The 13,308-nt window shown below is 33.9% G+C and overlaps 1 protein-coding gene across 1 annotated transcript; it reads left to right on the forward strand.

Moving 5' to 3' along the window:
- The first annotated feature begins 12,119 nt into the window (after nt 1-12,119).
- LOC139705075 (olfactory receptor 6C2-like) lies at nt 12,120-13,067 on the forward strand. Its single transcript, XM_071609274.1, has one exon. The coding sequence runs from the start codon at nt 12,120-12,122 to the stop codon at nt 13,065-13,067; it is 948 nt and encodes a 315-aa protein (XP_071465375.1).
- Nucleotides 13,068-13,308: the final 241 nt, after the last annotated feature.

Below are 13,308 nucleotides of genomic sequence, written 5' to 3' on the forward strand. Positions count from 1 at the left end.
ATCATATCAAAAATATAGTGCCTCATGGTCAGGTGGGATTCATCCCAGGGATGCAAGATTGGTTCAACATAGACAAATCAATAAATGTAATTCACCACATCAATAGACTCAAATATAAAAATCATATATGTGATATCTCAATAGATGCAGAAAAAGTATTTGACAAAATACAGTACCCTTTTATGTTCAAAACACTAGAAAAAGTAGGGATGGCAGAAACATATCTCAACATCATAAAGGCTATCTATGTTAAGCCCCAGGCCAACATCATTCTAAATGGAGAAAAATTGAAGGCATTCCTTCTAAACACTGGAACAAGACAGGGATTCTCTATTTCACCACTTCTATTTAGCATAGTTCTTAAAAATCACTGGTCAGAGCAAATAGACAGATGAAAGAAATTAAAGGGATACACAGAGGAAAAAAAGAACTCAAATTGGCATTATTTGCTGATGATATCATTCTATACCTGGAAGAACGTAGAAGTTACACCAGAAAACTCCTAGAACTAGTAAATGAATTTAGCAAAGTAGTAGGATATAAAATCAATACCCATAAATCAAAGGCATTTCTGTATATCAGTGACAAATCCTCAGAAAGGGAAAGTAGGGAAAAAAGATTTTCAATAGCCTATAAAAAGAAAATACGTGGGAATGAACCTAACAAAAGAGGTGAAAAAGATGTATACTATACTAATTACAGAACCCTAAAGAAAGAAATTAAAGAAGACCTTTGAAGATGGAAAGATGTAACTTGCTTTTGGATAGGCAGAATTAATATTATCAAAATGACCATACTTCCAAAAGTACTATACAGATTTAATGCAATTCTGATCAAAATTCCAATGGCTTTCCTCATAGAAATAGAAAAAGCAATTATAAACTTCATCTGGAAAAATAAGAGACCCAGAAGAACTAAAGCAATTCTTATCAGGAAGAGTGAAGCAGGTGGCATCACTATACCAGACCTTAATCTATACTACAGAGCAACAGTAACAAAAACAGCATGGCATTGGCACCAAAACGGACTAGTAGACCAACAGTATAGAGTAGATTACAGAGAGACCAACCCACAAAACTACAATTATTAGACAAAGGTGCCAAGAACATGAATTGGAGAAAAGATAGCCTCTTCAACAAATGGTGCCAGGAAAACTGGAAATCCATATGCAACAAAATGAAACTAAACCCCTCTCACCATTCACAAAACTCAACTCAAAATGGATCAAGGACTTAGGAATACAACCAGAGACCCTGTGTCTAGTAGAAGAAAAAGTAGGCCCCAATCTCCCTCATGTGGGATTAGACCCCAACTTACTTAATAGGACTCCTACAGCACAAGAATTAAAACCAAGAATGAATAAATGGATGGACTCAAACTAAAAAATTTCTTCTTAGCAAAAGAAACAATATGTGAGGTGAATAGAGTGCCTACATCTTGGAAGCAAATATTTCCCCGCACACATCAGAGTACTAATCTCTAGGGTAAATAAAGAACTCAAAAAGCTAAACAGCAAAAAACCAAGTAACCCAATCAATAAATGGGACAAGGACCTGAAGAGACAATTATCAGAAGAAGATATTCAATCAATCAACAAATATATGAAAAAATGTTCATCATTTCTAGCAATTAGAGAAATGCAAATCAAAACCACTCTAAGGTATCATCTCACTCCAGTCAGAATGGCAACGATTATGCATACAAACAACAATAAGTGTTGGCGAGGATTTTGGGAAAAAGGTACACTCATACACTACTGGTGGGACTGAAAATTGGTGCAGTTTAAAAAATTGAAAATTGGTGCAGTAAATACGGAAAGCAATATAGAGATTAATTTAGAAAATTGGGAATAAAACTGCCATTTGACCCAGCTATCCCTCTCCTCGGACTATACCCAAAGGACTTAAAAACAGCATACTACAGGACTCAGCCATATCAATATTCATAGCAGCACAATTTACAATAGCTAAACTGTGGAACCAACCTAGACGCCCTTCAATAGATGTAAAGGGAGGAATCAACTCCAAACCAATAATAGTATGGGACTTGTACACCCCACTTTCAGTAATGCACCGAATTGTTCAGGTAGAAAATCAACAAAGAAACAGCAGAATTAATCGTCTGTTGACATCTACAGACCTTCCATCCAACAAATGAAGAATGCATGTTCTTCTAAAACCATGGAAAAAATTTCAAAATAGATCATATGACAGGCTACAAGACAAATCTCAATAAATATTTAAAAAATTGAGATCATATTCATTTATGTTTTCCAAACATAGAATGACATAATAAAACTATAAATCAATAAGAAAACTTTGGAAATTATATAAATCCAGGGAAATTAAACAAACTCTGTTTTGAATAACCAATAATAAATGAAGTTTAAAAAATTCTTGAAACAATTGAAATTGGAAACACAACTTACCAAAACCAATGCTATACAACAGAAGCAGTACTATGAAGAATGTTCACAACAGTCACACCTGCACCAAAAAAGTAAAGACCTAAAATAAAGAACCTATCTTTGCATCTCAAAGCAGTAGAAAAAGAACAAAAAAAATTCAAAATTAGTAAAAGGAAAGAAATAATGATCTAAGACAAAATGAGTGGAATACAAAATTTAAAAAAACAACACAAAAGAAAAGTTAAATGAAGAGCTGTTCCTTTAAAAAAAAATAAAGAAAAGTGACAATTCTCTAGCAAGACTATTGAAAAGACTGAATATTCAAACAAACTAAATCAGAGATGAAAATAAAATTATTAAAACTGGTACTGAAGAAATACAGAGAAACCTTAGATATTATTATGAACAACTTATACCGCAATTGATAAGCTAGAAGAAAGGAAAACAAATATCTGGAAAAATACACCTTGCCCGGATTTAATCATGAAGTAATAGAAAAACTGAACAGGCCAACAGTGAATAATGAGGTTGAATCAGTAAACAAAATCTCCCTTCAAAAGATGGCTTCACTATGAAGTTCTACCAAATATGTAACATAGATTAATTTCATTTTTAAGTGGTTCCATAAAATTGAAGAGGAGGAACTTTTTTCCAAATTTCTTCCCTCAGGCTAGCATTAATTTCCCTGATACCAGAACTAGAAAAGGACTTAACAAAACACAAAGCTACAGGCCAATATCCTCAATGAATGCAGATGCAAAAATTCTCAAAAACAACTAGCAAACTGAACTGAATCAAATGATATATTAAAAAGATTATGCTCCATGATTAAGTGGGAATCATGCCAGGGATGCAAGGATGGTTCAAAATATGCAAATCAATAAACAAGATATACAGCATCAACAAAATGAAGGACAGAAATATGTAATCACCTGAATAGATGTAGAAGAGGCATTCGATACAAACTCACAATCCCTTCATGATAAAAACAGAACACATGGGCTTGGGATGTGGCTCAAGCCGTAGCGTGCTTGCCTGGCATGCGTGCGGCCTGGGTTCGATCCTAGGCACCACATACAAAGATGTTGTGTCCACCGAAAACTAAAAATAAATAAATACATAAATAAATATATTTAAAAAACAAACAAACAAAAAACCAGAACACATTAAGTATCTCAATAAAGTGTATAAATGGTAAGTCAACAGTTTCAATCACACTGAATGGAGAAAAGCTGGAAGCTTTCGCTCTAACATCTGGAACAAGAATGCTATTTCCACCACTTTCATTCTAGCAAGAACAATCAGGCAAAAGAAAGAAATAAAGGGAATCTTAATTGGTAAAGAGGAAATCATATTGTCATTGTTTGTAAAATAATATGGTCTTAGGTAGAGAAAATCCCCCACACTCCACTAAAAAGCTATTGGAACTAAAATTAATTAAGCAAAGTAGCACGATACAAAAATCAGCACACAAAAATCCTTACTTAGTGTTTTTGTGCACTAATAGCTAATTGTCTGAATTAGAAATCGAGAGAGATTCTTCAGCTATAAATTAATATCAAGTGCCAAAAAATGGATATAACTAGAGAACAATGTGGAAAGTAAAATAAATCACATGTAGTCAAATATTATCTATTCTTTCTCATTAATGGGTGTTTAAAAAAAAGTTGATCACATTGTATAACAGTGATTACTAGAACTGGTAATGGGGAGGGTTATGGGGGTAAAAAAAGTGGTACCCAAATACAGTGCAATAATATTCTATAGAACAGGGTCAACTGTAATTCATAATAACTTATTTGTATTTTATAAATAACAAATAATGTCCACCTTATATTTGTTTTCCTGCTTTCAAATGCAAATTCAGATTAACAAAATGATGAATATTATAATAACTTTGTATACATAATAATCTTTGTCCATTAACATTTTCACATGTAGTAGATATAATCATGGAGGATTCAATAAAATATTTTATTAACAGACAGAATTATATCCTTAGACATTCTAATGGAGTGAATGGGGAGTTGAATGTGACTTGGGCTTCTCTTCTTTTTCATTAAGATGAGCACCTGTTGCCTAGCTGATTCTTGTTTGCTATCTTACTGTCTCAAAGGAAAGTGTCTCTGCTGCTGCCTATTCTAGTTGCTTTGCCAAGGCTAATTACACAGAGGGCTCAGTAAGTGATGTCTGAACCTGGGCACTAAGGATACTTGACTATTAATTCAGGTAATCCCAGTGTGCCTTGCAGAGATAGAGCAGAAAACATAAATATCATTATTTGGGGAGTGAAAATATTAACTGTCTGCTCAGAAAGATCAGAGCATCACTCTTTGCAACCCAAAGAAAATTCTTTTTTTCTTCTCTCTCTCAGATTTTCTTATCAGAATGATGGAGAGCAAAGAAAATGTTTCCAATATTCAAAGTAAGAAAGAGTTTCTAAAGATATAACATAACTACGTGAAACTTGGAAACTAGGAAAATTCAAGACTCTCCAAAATATGTGTGCAGAGCAAATTTAGATGATGGTGCTAGCCCTGGACAAGTCACATCTTCCTTAACACAACACAGTTAAACCCACTAAGGAGCTGCCAGCCAAAATGATGAAAAATTATCAAGAGTAAGTAATGTAAGGTAGACGAGAGAACTGCTTTCTCTTTTGAGAGATCAGGGAAAGAAATATTTGTTGCTGTATTTTCCTGTAATTTTTTAAGATTTGCTTCAACTTTTTAATATGGAAAATTGTAAGAAACATGTTTTTAAATTATTCAACAGATTTTTGACAAGACTAAGGACTTGGTCTGGGCATATTTAAGTATCCATCTAGTAATTTCTAGTTATCTATGCTGTGTAATTTAAAAGACACACTGAAATATGCCTTCCAAATGCTTGGAAAATGTACCACAAAGAATATTAGATTACTTAAAATTTCAACATTTTCTAAATTGTAAATGTTCTTTTACTGTGAAAATTTTAAGTAGAAATATTCCAATATCTCCTATTAGTTTAATGAAATTGTTCCCTTAATATCTAAGTGAGACAAATTACTGTCTATTGGGAGAACTTTTATTTATTCCTCTTTCACTGCACAACATTATCAAGGCAAGGATTTTCACCAAGACCATTTTTGCCTGTTATGTGTACAGAGGGGGAGGTCTGAAGGATGAGGTGACAGAAAAGATGTCAACTTTTATTGACTTCATACCTTATTCCACTCATTGCACTTTTTGCGGTCCTGAAGTAGTTGTGAGAAAAATAGTTCTTAGATAACTAAAATCAAAGAGCTAGTTATAGTAAAGTATTAGTGTATGATTTACCTGTATAAAAGAGAAACCATTAAGACGTTGATTTTTATCTATCAAAGCCAAAACATGATTTACTTTTAAAAAGATTGAGCTCATATGGAAAACCCCAGCGAACATGAAAACAGAGTCCTGTTTTCTTTTCCTAAAATAAGCTCTTAGTTAGCCTGAGAGGCTTTTAGGGACCAATCTTGAGATGGGGATGGGATATTATCAAGGGGAATAGATTCCGTTTTATGGATGTCTTCAAAAACCTTGCGTCTCACTCAGAAGTAAATTCACGTGACACACAGTCATTGGACAATATTGTTCATTGTGCTCTGTTAGCATCTTCATCCAAGGCATACCAGGTCTGTGCCATTTCCCTTAGTTTTCTACCTGTTTTCCTGTGATGATACCCTGAAAGCAAGCTGAGTCTTGCTATATATACCACATGGGATTTTCTAAGGCACATGGCCATAGGAAGGAAGAATTCATTTTTCTAAACCCACAGGACTCATGTTATTTGCAGGAATTTTTTAAAAGCAAACTGACTTAAAAAATCATTTTAAAAACAAACTATTATCTTCTGCAGAAACAACATTTTATTCAATGATAGGGAAATAGAAAAAGCCCAAGAGACAGTGTTTTCAGATAATGCATATGTTCATTGCTAGCATTATAAATAATTAAGGCTGGCTGATTGGGGCAATCATTACTCTATAAACAGAAGCACAATCTGTTCCTCTACATGAAGACTACATGTAATGATCAGGGATTACATCAACAAAATAAGGAGTATAATGCTGGTAAAAGGAAGTTTATTAATATTTTACTTATCCTTCATTTGGGTCTACATTATAATGCAAATATATTAATTAAGTGATGGTTTATGGCTTATGGAACAGTACTGATGGAGTGGGTAGATGACAATGGCAGTGTTGAACACTAAACTTTAATTGCCTAGGTGATTCTCAAACATTACTATGTATATGAAACTCTTAATCATTATATTACAATTATTCTGCCTTCTAATTTCTCCACTAGAATCTGACATCACTCCCCTATTTCTTGGTGAAAATTTATTAACTCCCTTTAATTATTGAATGTGTGTTTGAAAAAAATATTTGATAATTCTAATTTAAAAGATGAATGTTACAGATTATAGAAAAGAACAGTGAGAGTTTTGTACAAATTAAATGACTTTCATGATATGGAACCTAGCCTGGCATTTGGGAAATGGTGGATGATGAATGGAATCGATTTATTTTACATAGCTTGCTTCTGATTTTCCAATAGCCAGGTTCAATCAATCCCTGAAACAGAATTAATAAGAGCAGGGGGGAATGAATGGGTCCAGAGCACTTCATTCCTTGGGAAGACTAGGGCCAAGAGGATGTCAGAGTGGAGCACTCTGGCAGAAGGACATTGGGAGTTTGGGAAGATGGGTATGGAGAATGGACGCTATGAAGCAATCATTACCTTAACACAACTTCCTCTAGCCTGCACTGGTGGAAAGATTTCTGAGAGGACAAACTCAAAAATATTAGGAGAATTAAGAGGATTCTTTCCTTATAAAAAAAGGAGAAGATATATTTACCCCTACTCTGTAAAATATAAAGACTGAAAAGATAAGTGAAAGTGATATTGTATTTCTTAGGAGAAAAATAGGTGAAATTTGGAGTTTGGGTAAAGGATCACATGAAAGGCTATAAAAGTACAAAAGGAAAAACTATATGTCAAATAATTAAGGAGGCAAGTTTTTACTTTAAGACACTTCAAGTAAACATCATAGGTCTTTCCCAAATGATACAGTTTATCAAACGACTTTATATGTGATTCATCAATAGCCCACTCACTAGGGATAGAGATCAGTGTGTATGGGGCCAGATGCTATTTGGCAGAGTATGTGACAGCCTGTTCATAATTATGGAAGTGAGAATTCATTTAGATAGTGTAATTGTCTTCAGCATGTGTTTCTTTTCAACAGCTTTATTGAGGTATAGTTTGTAACATAAACTGCATATATTTGAAATACTCAATTTGATGAGGTGTGACATATGCATACCATGAAGACATCATCACAATAGAGAGCTTAAAATGAACATATATCCTTCAGCTCCCAAAATTTCCTGTTTCCCTTTTAGGTTTTGGATTTGTTTGTTTATAACTATTGTTGTTTTTCTTTGTTTTGATAAAAACACTTAACAGGACATATACTCTCTTAATTTTTTTCAGGGCCCAAAATAGCAGTGCTAATAATTGCACCATGTTGCACAGCAGATCTTTAGACTTACTTATCTTCCATACTGAAATTTCATAGCCACAGAACAACTCTCCATTTCCCCTTCTTCTGATCCTGGCAACCACCCTTCTGAATCTCTGTTTGCTTGAATCTGACTATGTTAAATACTCACGAAAGTGGAATCACACAACATTTGCCCTTCTGTAACTCATTTCATTTTGATAATGTCTTCCAGGTTATTCATGTTGTTGCATATTGCAGGATTTTCTTCTTTTTATAGTTAAATACTATTCCATTGTGTGTGTGTGTGCACGCATGTGCACTACATTTTCTTTTTATCCATTTATCTGTTGGTGGATGTCTGGGTTGTTTCCAAAGCTTTGCTATTTTTTTTTCTGCAGTGAACACAGAAATGCAGATTTTTCTTTGGGATACTTGTTTCTATTCTTTTGAAAATATGACAAAAATTGGAATTGCTAGACTATACAGCCAATCTCTTGCTAGTTTTCTGAGAAAACGTCATAATGTTTTCAATAGTAACTATACCAGGTTACATTTCCATCAAAAGGGTGCAAAGATTCCAATTTCTCCACATCCTTATCAAAACATACATATGCTGCTGTTAATAGATATCTCTCTTAGGAGATGAAATTTTTAAAAATATAAGGTGATATCTGATTGTAGTTTACAACTTAATATGAGCTGTTGTAAAGCTGAATAGACAGATTTTTTTTTTTTTTTTTTTTTTACTGTACAACTCCAAACACCCAAGATTTCCAGTGTAACAAAGATTGTAAGCCATGAGCACACCTCCTGGTGGATAGCAAAATCACTAGAAGAGAGAAATTAAAAAACAAACAAACAACAACAACAAAAAAAAACCCTTGATCTTTTCTTACTCACTCAGCCTTTTCTTCATCCTGTACCTCGTTTCTGTTCACTGCAAAAGAAAAATTCACTGCTATTGTGTTCCTTACCTCAAAACTGTTGGATCCTAAGATATTTATAATCTAATAATATTTTAGGTGAATCGATAGACTAGAAGAATGGAGAAAAAAAGAAGGAAACCTGGCCAGGCAAAAAAAAAAAAAAAAAATGGAATAACAGTTTTTCAGACTGTGACTGTTCTTGGCCATAGAATTATGATGACATTATTTTTCCTTTACAAAAGGTAAATTTATTTATTTATCTCTATGGCAAGCATTTTTCTCTAGAAACATTGAATTTACTTATGAAAAATACAGAAAACTGGATGGCTAAATAAAAATTCCAATATGAATATGAAAAGATGAGTAGAGTTAATATTACAAAGATGAAAAGGCTTTATCACTAATTACATTTCGTCATATCAGCAAATGTACTTGGAGTCAGTGTGACAGAAATGGTTTTGGGATATGTATAGGAAAGTAAATTAAACAAAGAAGAAGAAGAAGAAGAAAAAAAAAACTATGTTTGTTACAATCAGGATTTCCCAGGAATTCTTATCTCCCAGACATTGCAGTAAAAGCCTTTTAGCTATGAGTATTATCTGAAACATTCTCTACTTTTTTAAACATTGAAATACAAGTTATAATTATAAAAAGGTACATTAAATCATTTCTTCAAAAATTAGTGAACATGTGCGATGTATTAGACATTGTTTTTGTAGCCACATAGGATATAACAGAAAAAGAAGAAATTCCTCATTTTTAGAGTACATTTTCTATCTACCCTAACAATCTAATGATCTTGAGAATATTCAAGTATCTTGACCTTCTTGACTGTATCTGTTCATATTATCTATATGGATCACTATTGATTTTTTAAAAAAAATTAGTTGTAGTTGGGCACAATACCTTTATTTTATTTGTTTATTTTTATGTGGTGCTAAGGATTGAACCCAGGGCCTTGTACGTGCTAGGCTAGTGCTCTGCCGCTGAGCCACTATTGATTTTTTTAAGAAAAAACAAAATGTCTCTTAGGAGATGAAATTTTTAGAAATGCTGTAGGTGTTATAAGCTTAAAGAAAGAAAAAAAATCAGAAAATGAAATATTCAGTAGGTGGTATAAGCTTAAAAGAGGGAAAAAATCAGAAAGTGAAACAATCACAGTCTCAAAAAATGATATATAGGAAGCAAATTCTGTAAAATGTACGAATTAGTTATTAAAGGTAAAGGCAGGGGTAGTACACAGAATGGGGAAAACCCTGGAAAAGGAGAATCTTTAAAGTTTGGAACAGGGAATTGTGGGGACAAGTGCATGAAATACTGCATACATGGCATACATTAAGGGCTTCTGAGTGGCAGGCCACTCCTCTCTTGCTAGGTGAGTGAGTGGCAGGCCGCTTACCCCTTAGGCACAGCCCTTAACATATGCCATATATGCAATACTCCATGTACTTGTCCCCAATGTGCATGGAGTACTGCATATATGGCATATTCAGCCCTTTTGTTTTATAAAAGCATTTGAAAGGAAAGAGTAATTTGAAGAACATATGAAAATAAAAACTTGGAACCAACTGACCAGAATAGGCATTAAGGAATACAAATTTCCCCAGTACATAGACAGTGCTGCTTTGTTTTGTCCCTAAATTTAGTGTATAAGCCAAATATGAGGGAATTTAATACCACATAAAATATTGTTTCTACTTTAGAGAAATTTATAGAAACTTTAGAGAAATGTAATTACAGTGCATAGCATAATGTAATATGATATATGCCATGACTGGATAAACAGCAGGTACTTGGAAATACCACAGGAGCACAATTTCACATGCTTTGGGTTCATGAATGAAGTTTTCCCCAAAGAACTGATACCTACAGGGAATCCTGAAGGACTAATAGGTATTAATCCAAAGATTAGCATGTGCAGAAGAGAAAACATGTAGAAAATAAGAAGAATTTCAAGCAGTCAGTGTTAGTGGAACTCAAACCCTAAGGAAGAAAGGTAAGAAATGTCAAGACTTGAAGTGAGAAAATCAAAGAAGGTACTTTCCATAAAAAGCCATGCAGGTTAAACAAACAAACAAACAAAATAATTAAAAAAATAGAAAATAGGCCTCATCTTTGGAGTACCTCATATGAATGATAAAATACATGAATTGGTGAAATCATTCATGGAGAGTACAGAGAAAAAAGAATAATAAACATAACACAAGAAGTGAGAGTTCTGAAAATAGAATACTGGGGAACACCAATATTTCATATATGAATAGAGAAAAGAGAAGGCTAGAAAGAGAGACACTAAAAATAACAATATAATCCTAGAAAGAAAATCAGAAAGATGGCCTGGGACTCATTTAAAGAATGACCAATCTTTGCTTTTTAATGCTGTGGCAATTTCAGGCAAGATAAAAATTAAAATTTGCTACTTGATTCAACAGAAATGAAGTCTAGTGAGTACTAGGAAAGCAAGGCAGTTGCAAGTGAAAGTCCCACACGGCCAGTTAAAACCTCAATGGAGGGAAGCTGAGCAAAGGAGACACTAATGAATTGAAAACATCATGAAAAAGATGCAGCCTAGAAAGTGCTATTTAGTGTAATTAAATATAAATTATTTTCTTGGGCTTTGAGAAAAAGGGAGCCACAATTAAATAATTAAGCATAAATGAATGCATAAGAAAGTTCTCTTTTTGTAAATATCTTGTACATAACATTTTCTCATACTATAGGTAAAATAGTTGTACATCAATCCATCAGTAAGTACTATAGTTTTGACTATAAAGAATTCTTTTTTGTCATTATCATTTTTTTTCCTTACAACAATCACCAGGTAGTGAAGAGAATCCATGCTTTTAGTTACCTGGATATGCCCTGTATCCAAGGTTTGCCTTGGACGAAGAAATATTAGCCACCCATAAAATGAGATCTTTCTTTAACCTACCTGGAAATCCAATCCACATAATGATTCCTATGTGATAAGTCAATTACATTTGTAAATTCTGAGGGGGAACAAATGATCAAAAACAGTTGGATTGCTTTACAATAACATGAACTCTTAAGGAAATCTCCACTACTTGTAGACTTAAAATTCAGTAAGGCTACTTGAATAATAAAAATATTGATTATGATGTAAAAGGAAAAGATAAACGTAGTCTGATTTGCTGGGCTTCTATATGCACACCTCTTTGTTGTAGAATTTGAATATGTTTTTTCTTCAGAAAATTTTGATTTTTACACAAGGATTAGGTAAATATCAAGGTTCAATGATGAGGAACCACACAGCAATAACCACTTTCATCCTGCTGGGACTGACAGATGACCCAAAACTGCAAGTTCTGCTTTTTATCTTCCTGTTGCTCACCTACATGTTGAGTGTAACAGGGAACCTGACTATTATCACCCTCACATTGGTGGATCCCCATCTTAAGACTCCTATGTACTTCTTCCTCAGAAACTTTTCCTTCCTAGAAGTTTCATTTACTACTGTCTGTATCCCTCGATTCCTGTACAGTTTATCAACTGGAGACAATACTGTTACCTACAATGCTTGCGCAAGTCAGATATTTTTTGTTTTTCTCTTTGGAGCAACAGAATTTTTTCTCCTGGCAGCCATGTCCTATGATCGCTATGTGGCCATCTGTAAACCCCTTCATTATATGTCCATCATGAACAACAGAGTGTGCACCTTATTAGTCCTCTCCTGCTGGGTAGCTGGCTTGATGATTATTGTCCCACCCTTAAGTGTAGGTCTCCAGCTTGAATTCTGTGATTCTAATGCCATTGATCATTTCAGCTGTGATGCAAGTCCCCTCCTAAAGATCTCCTGCTCAGACACATGGGTACTAGAACAGATGGTTATCATTGTGGCTGTATTTGCCCTCATTATTACATTAGTCTGTGTAGTTCTGTCCTACACGTACATCATCAGGACCATTCTGAGATTCCCCTCTGTTCAGCAAAGGAAAAAGGCCTTTTCCACCTGCTCATCCCACATGATTGTGGTTTCCATCACCTATGGCAGCTGCATCTTCATCTACATCAAGCCTTCAGCAAAGGAAGAGGTGGCCATAAATAAAGGAGTTTCAATTCTCACCTCTTCTGTAGCGCCCTTGCTGAACCCTTTCATTTACACCTTGAGAAACAAGCAAGTGAAACATGCTTTCAATGACTGCATAAAGAAGATTGTGTTTTTCTCAAAGAAGCAGAAGTTTTGATGAATCAAAGGAAAATGAAACATTCCGTGACTGTTTTACTGCTAACTTCATTGTTTCCTTTCTGCATTTTAGTCAAATTAGCCTTCTCAATGACATTTAACATTTCATCCTGATCTCACCTGTATTAAACTCTTTATTACTTCAAATCAAATACATGTATTGAATTTTCTTTAAGTGAGAAACTAAAAAATATAATTTCCAAGAAATTAAGTTTTTCTCCACTTGTAAGTTAGTTATCTAT

This window comes from Marmota flaviventris, chromosome 3, assembly GCF_047511675.1.
Source record: "Marmota flaviventris isolate mMarFla1 chromosome 3, mMarFla1.hap1, whole genome shotgun sequence".
Lineage (NCBI taxonomy): Eukaryota > Metazoa > Chordata > Mammalia > Rodentia > Sciuridae > Marmota > Marmota flaviventris.

Bases quoted from the DNA above. Each gene is read 5' to 3' on its own strand.
- LOC139705075 (XM_071609274.1), top strand. From the start codon at position 12,120: ATGAGGAACCACACAGCAATAACCACTTTCATCCTGCTGGGACTGACA.